The 20,889-nt window shown below is 44.6% G+C and overlaps 1 protein-coding gene across 1 annotated transcript in view; it reads right to left on the bottom strand.

The window, feature by feature from the left end:
- crls1 (cardiolipin synthase 1) overlaps positions 1–20,889 on the bottom strand; it is a 66,231-nt gene that overhangs the window by 11,759 nt on the left and 33,583 nt on the right. Inside the window, exons 3-5 of the mRNA XM_072506020.1 lie at positions 9,304–9,433; positions 4,040–4,125; positions 2,258–2,326 (exon numbers count right to left, since the gene is read on the bottom strand). Of these exons, the coding sequence (XP_072362121.1) occupies positions 2,258–2,326; positions 4,040–4,125; positions 9,304–9,433 (285 nt within the window). The remainder of the gene's footprint in view (positions 1–2,257; positions 2,327–4,039; positions 4,126–9,303; positions 9,434–20,889) is intronic.

Genomic DNA, 20,889 nt, shown 5'->3' with positions numbered 1-20,889 from the left:
CTAAATTGTCAGAGTGTCCAACGGTTAGGGGATTCTGTGAGGGAATGGGAATTTTGTGAGGGAATGGGGATTCTGCGGTGACACGGTGGCACAGTGGCTAGCATTGCTGCCTCACAGCTCCAGAGACCAGGGTTAAATTCTGGCCTTGGGTAACTGCCGGAATTTGCACCTCCGGATGCTCCGGTTTCCTCCCACAGTCCAAAGATGTGCAGGTTAGGTGGATTAGCCATGCTAAATTTTCCCTTAATGTTCGGCTGGCTTACGGGGATAGGGTGGGGGTGTGGGCCTAGGTAGCGTGCTCTTTCCAAGGGTAGGTGCAGACTTCTACACCATATTAAAAATAATTTTTGAGAATCCAATTCTTTTTTTTCCAATTAAGGGGAAATTTAGCGTGGCCAATTCACCTACGCTGCACATCTTTTTGGGTTGTGGATCGAAACCCACGCAGACAGGGGGAGAATGTGCAAACTCCACACGGACAGTGAGCCAGGATCGAACCCAGGTCCAAGGTGCCCTGTAGAAGCAGTGCAAACCACTGCACCACTGTGCCACCTTGGCCTCCTTTGACGCTGTAGGAATTATATGATTGTAATCGGTCAGATCTTTGCCAACTCACTCAACTTATCTTTACACCTTATGTCCTCTTCACAACATACTTTCCTACCTACTTTTGTGCCATCTGTAAAGTTAGCTACCATGCATTCACTCCCCTCATCTAAGTTACTGATAAAAGTTCTAAACGTTGAGGCCCCAACAGGGATCCCTGCAGAATTCCACTCATCATATTATACATACTCTGTTTTCTGACACCCAGCCAATCTTCTATCCATACTAATATGTTACTCCCTACACCATGGGCTTTTATTTTCTGCAATAACCTTTGATGTGGCACCTTATCAAATGCTTCTGGAAATCCAAGTCCACTGCATCTACAGGCTCTCCTTTATCCACAACTCGTGTAACTACGTCAAAGAACTCCAATAAATTGGTTAAACATGATTTCCCATTCCCAAAACCATGTTAAGTCTTCTCAAGTTTTTCCAAGTGCCCAGCTAAAACCTCTATAATGATCCTTCCCCATGAAAGACATCAAATTAACTGGCCTATAGTTTCTCCTTCCTTCTTGAATAGTGGTTCTGTTTGCTAATTTCCAGTCTGATTGAACCTTTCCAGAATCTGGTGAATTTTGTAAAATTTAATGTCATTGCATCGACTACCTCACTAGCCACTTCTTTTGAGACTCCAGGGTGAAATCCATCAGGACTCGTCAGCCCGTAGCTCCATCACTTTGCTAAATAGAGCTTCCCTAGTGATTGTAATTTCACCCCAAGTTCCCCTCCTTCCACCTCTTGACTTGCAGCTATTACTGGAATGTTTTTTTGTATCCTCCATAGTGAAGACACAAGCAAAATATTTGTTCATTTTATCCATCATTTCCTTACTATCCTCCATTGTCACTCTGTGGAGGACCAACACTCACTTTACTTACTCATTTTCTTTTTAAATACCTGTAAAAACTCTTTCACTTTTACATTTCTAGCTAGCTTCCTCTCATACTCATGACCTGCCACTAATCTTTACACAGTTCTTTTGCTTTTTTTCTCAGTTTCATGCTTTCCTTAACTTCATTAGTTAATCACAGATGGTGGGACCTCATCTTAAATTCTTTCTTTAATGCAGGAATATATTTATTCTGAGTATTCCAAAATACCCCCTTAAATGTCTGCCACTGCTTCTCTATTGATGTATCCCCTAGCCTAGTGTCCCAATTAGCTGCAGCTAGCTCGGCTATCGTGTCCAGAGTTGCCTTTACTTAAGTTTAAAATACTAGTCTTAGACCTACTCTTTACCCTTTCAAACTGGAAACTGCGAGTCGATCGGGATCTCACACATTTTTAAAAATTCATTCAGGGGACGTGGGCGTCGCCGGATGGGCCCGCTTTTATTGTCCCTCCCTAATTGTCCTTGAAAGGAGTTTATTTCAGAGGACATTTTAAGAGTCAACCATATTGCTGAGGATCTGGAGTCACACGTAGGGCAGACCAGGTAAGTGCGGCAGATTTCCTTCCCTAAAGGACATTAGTGAACCAGATGGGGTCTGACAACAATCAACAATGGTTTTATGCTCATCATTTGACTTTTAATTCCAGATTTTTCTGGACTAAAGCAAAGGCTTCCATTACATGCCTCAGGGGTGGTGTGGAGTGCTCATCAGTTGGATGGAAAAGGGATCAATTAATTGACAAATACATCTTACCTTGCTGATAAACGTTGGTTTTAATTGAGCCGTAGCATAGCACGGGTTGAAATATTTGCTGAGAGTCCTCTGTGAGAGATGAATGTAGTTATCTAGTTGTACATAACCAATTTTACAGAACACTATGTAAAAGCTTGCACAATACATGGAATGAAAGGGGTAGAAAAGCATTTCATTTTTGTGTCCATACTAGTTAGAGAACATGCAGATCAATGGGAGTATGAGAGATCAAAGCAAAGTTTCATATTAATATCATAGCCAAGTTCCAGTAATATGATACGACTTGAGACACCAAAATCACAGGTTGGCGTCAATTCAGTGGAGTCATCCCATTCCCTTTCAGTGAAGAAAAATAAATCCTGCAAATGCTCCCACCATTCTAGTGGCAATTCCTCCCTAGTCGGGGCTCACCCCAAAGGGTTCTTGTTTACCTCAGACCTGGTTTGCAAGGATGGAATTCAGGTCATTCACACTGGCAAAAACAAGTTAGATTTCATATAAATCCTCCCTTTGACACTACCTCATAAATAAGGTATCAAAGAAATTGAGCACAATGTACCGGCCGCATTGCGCCGAAAGACAGTGCAGCTGGTAGATGCCGAGAGATCCCTCTTCTGTGGATCTACCGGGCCCGTCTCGCGAGATTTAACACAATCTCGCGAGGCATCACGTTCTGAATCCTACCCATTGCGGGCAGGATCACTATTTTGCAAATCTGCAAATTAGAGGGAGACAGTTAGTCTCGTTCTAATATGCTCTCCTATGATCTACCCAAGCCATTGGGATCTAATCCCTTTGCCTAGGAGATATTGTACAAACGCCATTCACTGCTGGTCTCCACAAATGGGGAACAGATGGAATGGCCCTCATGGGGGTCTCCCTGGACATCGGAGACCTCCAGTTGTTTGCCCTCTGGGCAGGGTGGCACCCTGGTACTGCTGTTGCCACCCGGGCACTGTCACTGAGCACCTGGGCATTGCCAGGCTGGCAGCTTGGCAGTGCCACCTGGGTGCCAACCTGGCAGTGCCAAGGTGCCCTGGTGGCACTGCTGCCATGCTGGCATTTCTCCCATGAGGAGATCGGGCCCAGGGGTGCCCTGCACGGGTACAGTGGGTTTTGGGGGCCCAAGGACCCCCTTATAGGTGAGTTGAGGCTTTGGGGAAGGGGGGTTGGGGGGTAGTTTAGGGGTGTCAAGATGATTTCCTCCTGCACTCCTCAGTTGAGGAAATGGGACTAAGTGTAGCCTTGGTGATGCGTTCCCCGCTGAAGCCCCGAATAGAACCAGAATCCCAGTAGATAGTGTGGTGCTTCTCGGCGCTGCGAGCGCCGGGAAACAGCTGGCTAAACACCCTCGTTACGGGACTCTGATCCCATTCAGTTAGATCGCACCCATTATTTCAAACATCAGTTTGGTTCAGATAATGGAGCTTAAAGAGCCTTTATCTTCAGTAATAAATTAATGTGAAAAGCATTTGACGGTGGACAGCTCACAAAAAAATAGAGTTCAAAGCAAAGTAAGTGGCTCAGCATGAACATATAAGATAGAGATATGGAACATAAACAAGAGTACTGATATGCAAGCCACCTTGGGAGAATGAGAAAACGAGAAAGAAAACATAAGAAAGTGAGAGCGAGCTGGTTGGAGAGGGTGCGAATACGAGTTGGGGTGTGTGGGAGCGAGCAGGAAGTCAGAGGGAAAGACGGCATGGTTAAAATGAGATAAACGGAAGACAGAGAGAAAGAAGGCACGGTTAAAATGAGATAAACAACTTTGCTACTTACTGGTGGTGGAACCGTTCGGTATCTAATATAGAAACCAGCTGCAATCAAAGTGACATCTCGCAAAAGGACCATAGCAGTAAGAGGAGCTGCAAAACAGAGGGATTATAATGGGTACGAGTTAGAATTTTGTGGGAACAGATGAGAGTGTATCCCACAATTCTGGTCATTGAAACAATTTTCCCTACCAGGATGCCTTAAAGATGTGATAGTTCACTAGTTTTACCATTCACTAGAGACTCAAAATACATGTTCCAATATCATCCCTGATGCTGCAAACTTAATGTAAATGATACCCTGACATTTTTACATACAATATTTTCTGTAATTACAGTAAATAAGCTGATCAACATACCCACCGAGGGCCGTAATTTACAAATACTACTCAGAACAGCAGAATATGCAGAGAAAGGGAAGACATGAAGAGCATCTAATATTGAGAAATGGAAAGTAAAGCATTGGCGGTGGATGTTAGATTATAAAGTTTTAAACAGAATAAATCATAGAATCTTTATAATGCAGAAGGAGGCCATTTGGCCCATCGAGCCTGCACTGGCTCTCTGAAAGAGCATTATACCCAGTTTCACTCCCCTCCCTTATCCCTGCAACCTTGCACATTCTCTCTTTTTCAGATAGCAATCCAATTCTAGTCTGAATATCTCGATCGAACCTGCCTCCACCACCCTCTGAGGAGATTCATTCCAGACACCAACCACCTTCTGGGTGAAAAAAATCTTTTCTCGCAGCACTTTTGCTCCTTTTGCCAATTTTGAATTTGTCGCCTCTAGTTCTTGATGCTTTCTTAAGTGGGAACAATTTCTTTACCCTGTCCGAACCCTTCAGGATCTTTTTTTCACCCCAATTAAAGGGCAATTTAGCATGGCCAAAAACACTACCCAGTGCATCTTTGGGTTTTGGGGTGAAACCCACGCAGACACGGGAAGAATGTGCAAACTCCACATGGACAGTGACCCGGGGCCTCGATCGAAACCGGGTCCTCGGCGCTGTGAGGCAGTAGTGCTAACCACTGCGCCACCGTGCCGCCCCCATCCTTCAGGATCTTGAATACCTCTATCTCTTCTCAGCCTTCTTGTCCCTCTCCAATCTATCCTCATAGCCACAATTCTTTATCCCTGGAATCATTCTTGCGAAGTTCCTCTGTACTCTCTCCAACGCTTTCATCACATCCTTCAAGTATAGATGAGATGAACATGAGTATTTATGCAAAGCAAGGTAGATTCTTCAAAGGATACCACAAGTTAATAGTTGCTTTGAATGTAAATAACAACAATTTTTATTCATACAGTGCCTTTAACATAATAAAAATGTCCCAAGGCATTTTAGAAGCAAAATTAAGCACCAAGTCACATAAGTAGATATTAGGGTAGATGACCAAAAGCTTTGTCAAAGAGATAGATTGTAAGGTGTCTCTTAAAAGGAGGAAAGAGAGGTAGTGAGGCTCAGTAGTGATGGGAAGGAATTTGAGAGTTTAGAGCTTAAGGCTAGTGGTGGATCAATTAAAATCAGAGATGCTGAAAGTCAGAATTAGGAGCTCAGATATTTCAGAGGATTGTGCAGCTGGAAGAGATTAGAGATAAGGAGGGATGAGGTCATGGAGGGATTTGAAAATAGGGTTAAATTTTAAAATCGAGGCATTGCTTAACTGGGTGCCAGTCCAATCAGCAAAGTTTTGGATTATCCCAACTTTACAACGGGTAGAATGTGGGAGGTCAGCGAAGAGTGCTTCGGAACAGTCGACTGCAGGTAACAAAATGAAAGTTTCAGCAGCAGACCAGGGTCAGCATCGGGTGAGGTTACAGAGGGGTCAAATAGGCGGTTTTAGTGATGCCGGAGATATGCAGCCAGACACTCGACTCAGCTTCAGAAGTGATATCAAGGCTGCACACAGTCTGGTTCAGCCTCAGACAGTTACCGAGAGTGGGATGGAGTTACTAACTCAGTGTGATTCTGCAGATACCAGAAACACATGTTTGTACTGAACCTGATAAAAGCAAAGCAGCCAAGAGATTGAGCTGACTAACCTTCTCAGTCTTCCATATTCAGTCACTAAAGCTTCAGGATATTGCATTATAATTTGTGACACCACCAGTATTTGTAGTCAATGATGACTGAGTAAAGCAGCTTGTTTTGTGAAATAAAAGAAAACGCATGAAGAAAAGCATTAGTCCAGTAAGGGAATGATCAGAGTGAAGGGTGTAACCGGAAGCAAAACCAGAATCAATGCGATTCCCTTGCACCACTGTCAGAACAGAATAGTAAAATAATAGCTTCACAGACAAGTTAACTGAAAACACTAGCAAACAGCCATACTTTCAGCCCCAAGAACCTATTGAAGCGAGGAGATAACTGACAAAAATCATGCAAAATAAGAAAATTCAGCTATGCTTCCAGAAGTGTTGATTGCACGGCTTAAGGTAGCAAAATGCCAATAGAACTACTGCCACAAAAGTGACAATTCAAGCAGTTTTGAGAAGGTTGACTCGACTCATTCTTGGGATGAAGGGCTTATCTTATGAGGAAAGGTTGAACAGGTTGGGCCTGTACCCACTGTATTTTAGAAGAATGAGAGGCAATCTCATTAAAACATACAAGATCCTGACTGGACTTGCTAGAGTGGATACCAGGAGGATGTTTCCACTTATGGGGGAAGACTAGAAGTAGAGGACACAGTTCATGAATAAGACCTCTCAAGACAGAGATGAGGAGAAACATTTGCTCTCAGAGGATTGTTAGTATGTGGAATTCCTTTCCTCAGAAAGCAGTAGGGGCTGGGTCATCAAATTTATTCAACAGTTATGGACAGATGTTTGAGAGATAAGGGTGTCATGGGATATGGGGTGGGGGTCAGACAACCAGGCAAGTTGAGACCACAAGCAGATCAGCCATGATTGTATCGAATGGCGGAGCAGGGTCGTAAGGGTGAATGGACTACTCTAGTTTCTAGGTCCAAGTCCTACAATTAAATCCTTTCAACATATGCTCTCATCTGCTAACCGTGAACAATCACTCATATTGCTGATTCGAAGCGGAGACCATCTGGAGAATTAGTATTTAGCAATATCATCCAAATCGCATACGGCATTTTGTGGAGTTCAGTGCAGTAAGCAGTTACCTTTAATGCTCAACTAAAACCCAACTGTGCTGGAAAAATAACAGCATCGACTTAATAACAGTGAGGACAATTTTCTGAATGAGCTTTTGGCTGGACCTTTTCACTGTCATGAAACCATATTCTAACATGAAAAGATTATGAAAAGTGTTTTCCAGCTTTAAAACAAGGTGAGTACAAAGTTTCCTGGGGTAAAGTTTTTAAAGTTACTGGCACTTTTGCAAGCTTTCAAAATTGAGTTCTGATTTAAAAGAAACATCTAACAGTTTAACTTATCCAAGTATAAAAACACCTAACATCCTGGGGCAAGCATTTTTTTTTTTAAATTTAGAGTATCCCAATTCATTTTTTCCGATTAAGGGGCAGTTTAGCGTGGCCAATTCACCTATCCTGCCCATCTTTGAGTTATGAGGGCGAAACCCACGCAAACACGGGGAGAATGTGCAAACTCCACACGGACAGTGACCCAGAGCTGGCATCGAACCTAGGACCTTGGCGCCGTGAGGCAGCAGTGCTAACCACTGTGCCACCCTGCTGCCCTGGGACAAGCATTTCTAAACAGAAGTGCATGGAATTTGTACATACAGCATATCAATGCAGGACTGTTAAAGAGTATTTCAGCTTCCTGAATGCTATGCACGTTAGCATAAGACCCAGAGATTGGTGACACAGTGTGAATTTGAACAACTTGACTCTAAATGGCTCGTTATGCCTTAAAATATAATAGTAGTCTCATTTGGTAGTACTTTGTGAATATGGGTTTTTAAAGTTTCTAAGGGCCAAAGTTTTCCAACCCCACCCCAACCCACAGCAGGGTGGGCAAACTATTGAAATCATGGTTCACATTGGTGGAACTGGAAGATCCCGCCGGCATGAAGGGATGGAAAATTCCAGCCTAGATCTCGGCCCTACTTGGAAGATTTCCTCTATTTAGCCCGAATGTCCATGACAGGCTGAATGAAAAGGCGAGATAAATGCCGTATCAACTGTGATGTCTGGTTCCAATGGGACTGAGTCAAATGAACCAAAGTTCTGACGAAGTGTATTCGCACAGTGGCACATGGATTTCAAGGAGTCAGGTTGAAGTTGAGGGGTGATAAGGAATTAATAGTTTATCGAAATGCGACAAGGACTTTGGAACATTGCTTCAGTATGCACCCTTCGAACCGGGCCATACTCTTTAGCCCGTTATCAATTTCTGGATCTCCAGTTACAATAGTGTAGCACTGACGTCAAGCGGCATTGTAAGAGTTGCTGTCCTTCAGATAAGACAACAGGTGTATAGAAATGGTTCCACACCACTATTTGAAGTTTTACAGGGAATTTCACCCTGCGACCTCTACCACCTAGAAGGACTGAGGCAGCAGTAGTATGGCAACGACACAACTTGTAAGTTCCCCTCCGAGGCACACACCATCCTGACTTGGAACTATATCGTATTCCTTTACGGTCAATGGGTCAAAACCTGGAATGTTCTTGCAAACAGCGCCAATAGCGAATGAACTACAATGATTTAAGGTGGCAGCTCACCCACCACAGGGACAATTAGGGATGGGCAATAAATGCTGGCCTAGCCAGGAACGCTTACATCCCAAGAAAGAACTTAAAAAACAGGAAGAATGGCAGCACGGTGGCACAGTGGTTAGCATTGCTGCCTCACAGCGCCGAGGTCCCAGGTTCGATCCCGGCTCTGGGACACTGTCCGTGTGGAGTTTGCACATTCTCCCCGTGTTTGCGTGGGTTTCGCCCCCACTACCCAAAGATGTGCAGGGTAGGTGGATTGGTCAAGCTATATTGCCCCTTAATTGGAAAAAATGAATTGGGTACAGTAAACTTATTTTAAAAAAACAGGAAGAACATTTCAATAAGTAATAAGTAATAAGTTTATCCAAGAAGCTCTTTGGGATGGTCCTGAGGAAGAGATAAGGTTCTACACAAATGCAAGTTATTTTTCTTTACTTGGAACTAGCTTCAACTAATTCTTCTAGCTCTACAATCTCAAAGCTAATAATACAAAATGCAATGAAGTGCTGGAGTCTATTCCATTAGCAGGCATAAGCAAACAAAATCTGAGGCCTCTCGCATTCCTTTTTCTGAACTCTATCCTGGAAGGGTGAGCAGAAAGAGGACAGAATACCTGGAATGAGTTCAGCACAGGTCAGACTGACGTATAGGATGCTGATCAGAATCTTATCTGCCAATGGATCCAAGGCACTCCCCAAAGCCGATTTCTGATTAGCCCAGTTTCGTGCAATGTACCCATCCAACTGCAAAATATAAAGAAAAAAAAGTGCGTTAGACAGTAAATCAATAATGCCACATCAGCAGAGAAAGAGATTTCAACAAAAATATCACACAGGCTTAAGTCATGGCTCTCAAATTACAGCAAAATACTTCCATATTTACACAACTTTTCTTTTCAATTTATTTTTGATTCGGCAATGGAAATAGCACAAACCAAAAACAAGCACTGCAAGATTATTCCCAGTTTCTTCGGGGATGAGCTGCTTTCTGAGGACTCGAACATTATACCACCCAAAATGGAACATATAAACGTTTCCTTGCAGCCAAAGTATAATTGATCCATAATATCCAAATGAACCATGGATTCACTTAAGGTCAGCCTGAAGTTCATAGAATCATAGAATTAACAGTGCAGAAGGAGGCCATTCGGCCCATCGAGTTTGCACCGACCCTTGGAAAGGGCACTCTACCTAAGCCCACTCCTCCACAGTATCTCTATCTACCCTTTTTGGACACTAAGGGCAATTTAGCATGGCCAATCCACCTAACCTGCACATCTTTGGACTGTGGGAGGAAACCGGAGCACCCGGAGGAAACCCATGCAGACACTGGGAGAACGTGCAGACTCCACACAGACAGTGACCCAAGCCGGGAATCGAACCTGGGACCCTGGAGCTGTGAAGCAATTGTACTAACCACTATGCTACCGTGCCGCCCAGATCCCTTGACTTTGGGAAGGGGAGAGAATGATGTTTTTAATCAAAGGATCAGTTACGAATTATTACAAGGGGAGCTGAAAATGAGCATTTTCCAGAAACCTGAGCACAGGAGGTAAAAACTGAAATTATTCTGACTGTAAAAGTTGGTATAAAAAGCTTGACTTTTGAAAGATTACTACATCCAGCTTTAGAGCCATTCAAATGCTTTTAGTCTGCTTTTACTGCTTAACAGTTGTTAGATTTGATAGACATCTGGAGATAGTAAAAGGTCAGTACAGGAGTTGATGTTCTTTATTCGTCCATGGGATTTGGACGTCGCTGGCCGGGCTAGCATTCAATGTCCATCCCTGAGGGCATTTAAAAGACAACCACATTGCTATGGGTCTGGCATGTAGGCCGGACAAGATAAAGTAGCAGATTTCCTTCCCTAAAGGATATTCATGAACCGGTGGGTTTTAACGACAATTGACAATGGGTGTCACGGTCATCATTAGACTTTTAATTCCAGATTTTTATTGAATTCAAATTCCACCATCTGCCTGGTGGGATTAAAACTCAGGTCCCCAGAGCCTGAGGACTCTGCCTCCCCACTGTGGCTCAGTGAAGAGCTCGTTGAGCCCATGTTCCACTTCAGAAACCTGAGCACAAAATCAAGGTTGACAATCAATGCTTTTAACGAGGGAAATTCAGTCCCTTTCAGGTGAGATGTTAAATTTTCAAGTTGAGGTGAAATATATACTTTGAAGAGCACAGGAATTCCCCAGAGCGTCCTGCCCAATATTTTCCCTTCAAACAACATCAATAACACAAATTATACGGTTATCCTTTCATCACTGTTTATGGTTCTTCGCTGTACGCACACTGATGGCTTTACTTGCTAAACTGGTCACTACACTTCAAAAACTCTTCAAGCTTTGGGACATTCCAAGGTGCTGCACAGTGCTATAAAAATGCAAGCCATCTCTTTTATGATGAGAAAATATCAGCCATGATTGAATGGCGGAGCAGACTCGATGGGCCGAGTGGCCTAATTCTGCTCCTATGTCTTATGGTCTTATGATCACTTGTGAAAATTAACCCAAATCAGGTGTGACAAACCAAACTGGTCTAGTAAGTTTGCAAAGAACAGAATACACTTTCCTATGAGCAGTAATAACAAAAAGCATTACAAAACATAATACACAAAAGGTAAGGAAATATGTCATGGAGCCAATCGATTCTTTTAATGGCTTTTCCATAGCATTGACAGAAGATCCAATACAAAGAACAAAGAAAAGTACAGCACAGGAACAGGCCCTTCGGCCCTCCAAACGTGAACCCATCATCCTGCCGTCTAACCTAAAACCTCCTACACTTCCGGGGTCCGTATCCCTCTATTCCCATCCTATTCATGTATTTGGCTCCGATTTGATGCATTTCAGGATCTACAAAGAACAGAGGTGAAAAGTAAACAGAACAGGTACTTCATTTTGAAAACAACTTTCCTCTTTGCCATTTAGGAATTCACTTGGTTTGTTGATTTTTTTAAAAAAACTTTGATCCTCCAGTAACACCATTAAGACGCAAAAAGTTTTAGTTGATTTTTCTTTTAAAGTAGCAGATAATCAAACAAGGACTTGGACCCACTGAGCTTAGTCAGCAGCTGCTGGTAGCAAATTAAGTATACTAATACCTTGCAAAGACAGCCCTGTCACAATTGTGGATGATTTCTAAAAGGGGCCAGTGTTGACTCCCTCACATTCAAAATCCCATCCCCCGCCCCCCACAACAACTGTACAATTCACATAGGTTCTCTTCCCCCAAATTCCTCTCCTCTCCCCCACCACCAGTAAGGCTCTCATCTTCCTGCTTCCCTTTTCCCATCCCACCTCATGATTCCCAGACTTTCTTCTTTACTCTCGAGCTTCCCTCATTCATCACCCCAAAAGTGCTGGCTCGAGGCTTTCCTCTCCCTCCATCCTTCTTTCCATCTCCAGTCCCTCAGTTCCGCTATACCATCACATATCCAGGCTCCACACGTACCAGCAACCTGACACTTGATGCCGAGATCAACCCACCTTCCTCCCCAAAAACCACACTTGCTCAGCTCTGACAGCAACCAAAAGCTGCAACTGTTACATCCAAGCTGAGTAAGAGTGTGGAACAACAGCAACCTGACTGAGAACACCAACAGCAAGTCTACCCAGCCTGTGCCCTCAGCACACTTCTCTGCAGTAGTGAGACGAGGACAAATGAGCAGTTTCCATCTTCACTGTTCAGACACATGGCAGAACATGGTCACCGACTGAGAATCTTGGAGCTTGATAATTCCATCAGCATACCATCATTGCTAATCCATCAACGCCTGAGCTGTCTCGGCCATGTTTCTTGGATGGATGAAGGCCTTATGTCCAAAGATCTTCAGTATGGCGAATTGCACAGTGGGTCATGACTTTGCTGATGTCTCTACCTCTGTTACAATTACACCTGCAAGCAAGATAATGGAGAGACCGGACATTGACTGACAACTGGAAGTCAGTCGCTGATGAGCCATTAAATAAGCTGACCTGCATTTTGCCCAGTGAGGGTGAGATCCAGATCGCAACGTCTCGCAAGACTCCGATAAATCTGGTGATGCGTTTCGAGCATTGCAAATCACACCAGAGGCCTCTCGTGAGATTCAACAGCCTCGTCCCAACACCAAGTTGGACGCAGCGAGGGTGTTAAATCATATCCAAGATCGCTCAATGAATTAAAGGAGGAAATCAGTGAAGCTTTAGATGAAATGTGTCAATGATCCATAAATACTGGAAAACACAGCTAAGTTTGGTAAATTATCCAACATTCAAAACAAGGAGCCAGGTAAATCCCTGAAAATTAGAAGTCAATTATTTTAACACCGGTAATTGTAAAAGATTTAGGATGTTCAGCAAGATGCTGTAAATGAGTATTTAAAGAACACTGGTATCGGGGGAATTGCCAAACATGGCTTTACAAGTAATAAAAACAGAAAATGCTGGATAAACTCAGCAGGTCTGGAAACATCTGCGGAGAGGGAAATAGAATTAACGTTTCGAGTCCATAAGACTTTTCCTCAATCATGCGGATGCAAAACATTAACTGTTTTTCTCTCCACAGATGCTTCCAGACCTGCTGATTTTCTTCCCTACATTTTCTGTTTTTGTTTAAAGTTTCCAGCATCTGCACTATTTTGTTTTTATTTGATGGCTTTACAAGTAATGGCTCACACCTTGCAAAGTTAATGAACTCTTTGAGGTAGCTAATATAAGATGTAGCTTACCTTCACTTTCACCTGATGTGAATATACCGATTTTACTCTGGAGTGGCCTGGCTCTAATTTTATTACGTCTCCTTGATAAAAGTCCCCCCACTAGATGAAATAGTTTCTCCAATGAATCTTTTTTCTCCCTATTTTAAATACCGAGTAGATCACTCCTCAACCTTCTAAAGGCAAGGTCAGGAACGTATTCTCAGAATTTAATTATTTTAGTCCTGGTATCATTCCACTGAATCTGCACCCTACCTCCTCTTGGATGCCAAAATCCCATCAAAGCCAGAACAATCTCCCTCCCTCCAATTAGCTGTGAGGGAAGCAGTCTGGACTCCACCCAGATGACCCCCCCCCCCCCTCCTCCCCATTCCAGCACAACAGAGACCACAAATTGGGTACTACCATGGAGATCAGAATCGAAGTATCAAGGACATAATGGTACGGGTACAAAGGAATGAAGTAAAAATACTGGAAAAGTGAAATAGGAAGAAACTGCAGGAAACACACAGCAAGTCAGGCTATATCAGAAAAATGAGTTTAACATTTTCAGGTCAGGACAATTTTGAAAAACATTTATGCTCTAAACATTTACCTAATGTTTCTTTCCAGATGCTCCCTACCACATATTTGCAGAATTTTTCATTTTTTACTGCAATACATTTCATAACTTTAACCATAGGTTTTCAAATATATTTTCTACACTGCTTATAGCTCGATGGTTCTAACAATTCAAATTTCTTGTGGGTTAGTTTTCCTGTCAGTGGACTTGCAAACAGCTTGGATAGATCTCTCATTTATATATACCACATTCTCAGTGATGGAATGTGCTTTCTTAGAGCTATCCCTGGTTGGTACAAACTCCTACAAACACTTTATCACTGCTGCCTGTATCTTTTCATAATGGCACAGGAATTTCAGACGCCCATCCTCCTCCCCAAAAGACACACTTGCACAGCTCTGACAGCAACCTTAATTCCAAGCACATCTGGTTACCATCTTTCCAATGACCCAATGTAAAGCTATTTCTTTGTTAGCACTGCTGCCTCAGCGCCGTAGACCTGGGTTCAATCCCGGCCCTGGGTCACTGTCCGTCTAGAGTTTGCGTATTCTCCCCGTAGGTGCGTGGGTCTCATCCCCACAACCTAAAGATAGGTGGATCAGCCACACTAAATTGTCCCTTAATTGGGAAAAAATAATTGGATACTCTAAATATATATTTTTTTAAAAGCTATTTCTTTGATTCTTCACATAGTGGGCAACTTTCTTATTGCCCAGTGGTTAGAAGCTCTACAATAATGAGCTAAATGGACCAAAAGGTCTCTGGTTCTTTTCACAGTAAACATTCAAACATTCAAAACTTGGATGAAAGGTCACTTGGGTCACGTACAGATTACTATGCTAGTAAGATTCAGTAGATTCAGGAAAATGGAGAGACGGGGGAAAGAATCATCAGACTGATAATAACTAAGTGACCAATTTTTCCACTAACTAATTGGTGAAAAGCATTAATAGGTTGTGGTAAGCGGAATAGCTTACACATAGATGCTGTCTTCGGCCTAGAATTAAACAAAACCTTTGCATCCTCTGGGGCCCAAAAAACTCCTTCTAGGTAAAACAACAATTTATTTGTATTCCATCCAACTTACAAGACTGGCCTCTTGTGCATCTCCAATTTGAATTGCACCACCTTGGTGGTCATCCATTAAGTCCCATCCCTACAACTCCCCAACTTGCTTTAAGACGCTCCTTGGAACCTATCTCTTTGACCAACCCTTTGGTCATCTGAACTAATTCTCCTTCTGCGACTCGGAGCCATGCTTTGTTTTATAATGCTCCTGTGAAGCACCTTGGGATGTTTCAATACATCTAAAGGTGCTATTCAAATATAAGTTGTTGCTGTTGAACGGTGGACGAGGCTTGAGGACTGCATGGCCTAATACTGCTTTAAATTCTTACGTCCTCCTTTTACGACATGAAAGCCAGAGCCACTAACCATTGTTGTCTGCTTTATTTTGCAGACGCTCAAGTTAGCACTTTCCATATAGTGGGTGAATGACTTAAGACCAATACCAAACAGCCTCCCTCATAACCGTCAAAACTGAATCTGGTGATAAGTCTGGTCACTGTTAAGTCATGCTTTACAGTGGGTTGCCTTAGCTTAATGAGGTGTGATTTACCAATCTTATTTTGTCATAGTTTGAAGAAATCAATAATTATATATTTCACCATAGAAAGGTTGTTTTAAAGAGAGTGGGGCCAGAGGAAAATTGAACATCAGAAGAGTACAAGGTGTCTTGAATTATTCCTAATGATCTCATTTGTAGCTTTGTGATTTATTCTTCAACAGATACATTGCATGGAGCAGTGTTTCCCAAACTTTTCTAGCCACGGACCACTTTTGACCTCACAAGAGTACTGATGGAACCCTTAAAGGAATTTTTTATTATATTGACGAGTAAAACCACAAAAAAACGATGTTGCGCAATAGGTACAAACATACAAAAACAAATTTCTAAAAGATTTTTTCTATTTCTTGCATGTATACTCTTTATCATAATGAAGGAGTTTTGCTTATACGTGTAAGTCTTACCTACTTTGTCATTTTTAATGGGAGTAATGCTGTTCTTTTGCTCACATTCATTTCGGATTTGGTGCGCTGCTGGAGAGCTGGATTCTCATTTCACACATGCGCACGCAGATTCACACATTACGAACACACACTCAGCTCCCTTGCACACGCACAGCGTACACACACTCAACTCCCTGCCCGCGCACACATACACTCACTTCTCACACACACCCACTCACCCCACACACACCCACTCACCCCACACACACCCACTCACCTCACACACACCCACTCACCTCTCACACACCCACTCACCTCTCACACACCCACTCACCTCTCACACACCCACTCACCTCTCACACACCCACTCACCTCTCACACACCCACTCACCTCTCACACACCCACTCACCTCTCACACACCCACTCACCTCTCACACACCCACTCACCTCTCACACACCCACTCACCTCTCACACACCCACTCACCTCTCACACACCCACTCACCTCTCACACACCCACTCACCTCTCACACACCCACTCACCTCACACACACCCACTCACCTCTCACACACCCACTCACCTCTCACACACCCACTCACCTCTCACACACCCACTCACCTCTCACACACCCACTCACCTCTCACACACCCACTCACCTCACACACCCACTCACCTCTCACACACCCACTCACCTCTCACTCACCCACTCACCTCACACACCCACTCACCTCTCACACACCCACTCACCTCTCACACACCCACTCACCTCTCACACACCCACTCACCTCTCACACACCCACTCACCTCTCACACACCCACTCACCTCTCACACACCCACTCACCTCTCACACACCCACTCACCTCTCACACACCCACTCACCTCTCACACACCCACTCACCTCTCACACACCCACTCACCTCTCACACACCCACTCACCTCTCACACACCCACTCACCTCTCACACACCCACTCACCTCTCACACACCCACTCACCTCTCACACACCCACTCACCTCTCACACATGCACACACTCCTCTCACACACACTCACCTCACACACACTCACCTCACACACCCACTCACCTCTCACACAACCACTCACCTCTCACACACCCACTCACCTCTCACACACCCACTCACCTCACACACCCACTCACCTCTCACACACCCACTCACCTCACACACCCACTCACCTCTCACACCCTCACCTCTCTCACACCCTCACCTCTCTCACACCCTCACCTCTCTCACACCCACTCACCTCTCACACATGCACACACTCCTCTCACACACACTCACCTCACACATACTCACCTCACACACCCACTCACCTCTCTCACACCCACTCACCTCTCACACCCACTCACCTCACTCACACCCACTCACCTCACTCACACCCACTCGCCTCTCTCACACACTCTCCTCACGCACACACTCTCCTCACGCACACACTCACCTCTCACACACACTCACCTCTCACACACACCTCACACACACTCACCTCTCACACACACTCACCTCTCACACACACTCACCTCTCACACACACTCACCTCTCACACACACTCACATTCACCTCTCTCACACACGCACACTCACCTCATCTCACACATGCACACTCACCTCTCACACACGCATCTCTCTCACACTCGCATCTCTCTCACACTTTATAAGAGTGGTTTTTCACACCAGAAATTAGGAAAAGTAAGAGCTTGAATTGTAACTGACTTTAACAGGCATTGTTGTTGTCCTGATTCATTGGGTGAGTGACCTCTCTTGTACAAAATCCACTTGTGAAATAAAGGCACTGGAGGACATGGCGGCAAGAGGAATCTATTTCAGGGACGGCAGCGTTTCAAGAGGGCAACTCACCACCACCTTCTGAAGGGCAACTAGGTATGGGTAATTAATGCTGGCCTAACCAGCGACATCCACGTCCCATAAAAGATTTTTTTTTAAACCCTCAAGCCTGCTCTGCCATTCAATTAGATCATGGCTGACTTGCAACCTAACTTCATATAAGAGTTTTAAATTATAACCTGTGGTACAGATTATTTTCAACAACAGTAACGTTTTGGTGGGGGGAGGACGAACAGGGATGCTGGCTTTTCAAAGGGAAGAGGCTGGATGCCCAGAATTCCCTCCCAGGCACCTGTCCCGTTTAGTACAGACAAATCACAAGCACAACTTTCAAATCAAATTTCACCAACAATAAATTATATAATGAGACAATGGTACACATGACAGATGTTATGACGGAAAGATGGATCACTAATGAATTGTAAACATCTCTCAAAATAACAGGTGGTGTGGATGGAAAACATCATCCATCTATTCCAACAAGATATGGCACATGCTGGATCCTTGATAAAAAATCTTTGATAAAAGCTATCCTAAAAGCTTTTGGGGTCAGCCTCAAACCTACAAAACTGCAAAAACCTGTTTCCTGAATCCAAAGGCAAAATTAGTGAGGGTAACACTAAGGTGCACTCTGTTTAAATATATATTCACCATCATTTAATTTGTCAAACTCATTCACAAAGACTTGTATCCCCAGCTTGCAATATAGATTCAGAACCCCCCACCTTCACAAATCATAATAAATCATAATGCTGATGTTAAACTCTCCTCTCTCCTGTCCAGTTACGGAGACCAGTTATATAGGGCGCAATTTCTGGCCATGTTGCACTAAAGCGAGACCACAACGTGGCCGGAGAATCCTGGGAGAGGCCTCCAGCGGACCTCCCAACAGCGTCCGCGCGGGACTCGCCCAAGTCCTGCGAGATGTTGGAGTCAGAACTGCGCCCAAAAAGAGCGTGACCAAACAATGCTCACGGAAGTAGGTCGTAAACCTATTTACAACCTACCTGCCCGGGATCCACTTGCCTCCCTCGATTCTCCGGTCCCCCCAGGGAGGCTGCAGCCGGGCGCCGATCAATGCTGCTCCACACAAATGTGGACTAAGCAGAACGGCACCCGGGCGGTCTCTCGGGCCAATGGAGACCTCTGGGTGGTCAGGGTCAGTGTAGGGTGGCTCCCCGGCTCTCCCCCTGGAACGCAGGCACCTTGGCACTGATCAGCTGGCACTGTGACACTGCCAACCTGGCACTGCCTGGGTGCCAGTGCAAGAGTGCCCAAGTGCCAGGGTGGCACTGCCAAGGGTCAGGGGCCAAGCACATGAAAAGAGGGTAGTGGAGCGGGTTGAAGGATGGGGGTGTAGGGAAGGTAAATAGAGGTCTCCAAGAGGTTGTGGAGGTGATGTGAGTGGGGGTCCTGGAAAGGAGGGTGCTGTAAGGGGGTTTAGGGGGCCCTGAAGAGGGAGGCCCCCCAGGAATCGCTTAGCGGGGTGTCCTCACTTAGCAGGGTGTCCTCACTTGGGGGGGGTGTGGGGTAGTGCCCATGTGAGTGAAGAGTGACATTGCCCATGGTTGGGAATGTGGAGTACTGTTGCGCGTTTCTTTTACTCTGTCTTTTCTGTGGCTCTGTTCCAATTATTGCAATCAGTGAGTTTTCCCTTCTTTTTATATCATCTATGTCCGAATGCTTAGAGTCGCCAGGTATCGAATGATACCACCACAAGTTTCCACCCGCTATCAATCAAAGAGCCAAACACCAGTTAGTTAGTTCAAGGTCAAGGGTACTTTATTTACACACAATTAGTAATGCAACATAAACACTACTAGTTAACTACACCTATTACTAAAACAACCTGCACTTAACTTCGGGCACCCAGCTTAGGTCAGAAAACAGTAGCCGCTGTTCAATTCTGGATCTCTCGGGTACGAAGGAGTAACTGCTGCTCAGCTGGGCTCATCCATCTGATAGTGGGCGTTGAACTTGGGACTTGCTTCTAGTGTTGCTGCAATTGGCGATGGCCGTGACCGGGGTACCAAGGCCATGAGGGCGCCAAGAGAGAGCGAACATATGGCGAACTCTTCTTCTTATACTCGGGGGGGGGGGGGGGGTTTACGCTCTCTTTTCGGCGGTCCTTCGATTTGGGCCTTACTAATTGGGTGATCCCTGATCATTCCATTCGATTCCTCAGCCAATAAGTGGGTGGGGTCTGGATGGCTGGGCGTGTCCCAAGCAGTCACTGACCCTGTTGTTTGCGTTTCCCTTGAACAGGGAGTGGCGCCGAAATGTCTGGGACTGTCCCGGTTGCTTGAGTACCAGTCCTGTGTTTTGGGGAAGGTGGGCCATCAAATGCTAATCGGCCCCATTAAAATGCTAATAAGAAGGAGTTTCAATACCGTCTGGATTTCTTGCTTACAAATATGCATTTCAGGCTCTGAGCCTGCCTGAGTCGTGGCTTGTCCATTTTACCCACTAGGCTTTGCGAGTTTCTCTGTACCTAGTTGGAAGTGGCCATCCCAGATGGCTACAGTACCCACAAGCTCACTTAGAGATCATGGCACCCTTTCAAAATAGCGGCCCGATCTCGGAGTTCAGCTCCCCAGTGCTAAATAAAATTCTAAGTGTGGGCTAAACCAGCGAGAAACTCCCCAGGGACCAAAATATTGACTAAGTATCATTGAATAGGGGTGGAGAACTCACCGGCAGAGCAGGCGGGAAACTCGCTGAAAAACACATCACTAATGAACTTAGACAATTTTCCAGAGAATCGCGGCCATAGTCGCATGAATAGTTACTAATTACTGCAGCTAATTTTTCAGGACCCTTAAAAGTTGCTTGTGAAAAACGAATAATCTATTTCCGAGTTACTTGCTTAACTGCTTCTCCTTTTCTGTCAAGGCAAAAAGAGCCATTTTTATCCCTGATGATAACCATGGTTCCATCTTTCAGTATCTAATAGCCTGCGAGCCCTTGCTTATAGCCTGCGAGCCCTTGCTTATCCCAGGCATTCAGCTTTCAAAGCAAGTTACATTCCAAGAGCCCTGCTGGAGGAATGCCTATCTACAA

The sequence above is a fragment of the Scyliorhinus torazame genome, chromosome 1 (assembly GCF_047496885.1).
Source record: "Scyliorhinus torazame isolate Kashiwa2021f chromosome 1, sScyTor2.1, whole genome shotgun sequence".
Lineage (NCBI taxonomy): Eukaryota > Metazoa > Chordata > Chondrichthyes > Carcharhiniformes > Scyliorhinidae > Scyliorhinus > Scyliorhinus torazame.
The sequence above is the reverse complement of the archived record's forward strand: the minus strand, read 5'-3'. Positions and strand labels throughout refer to the sequence as shown.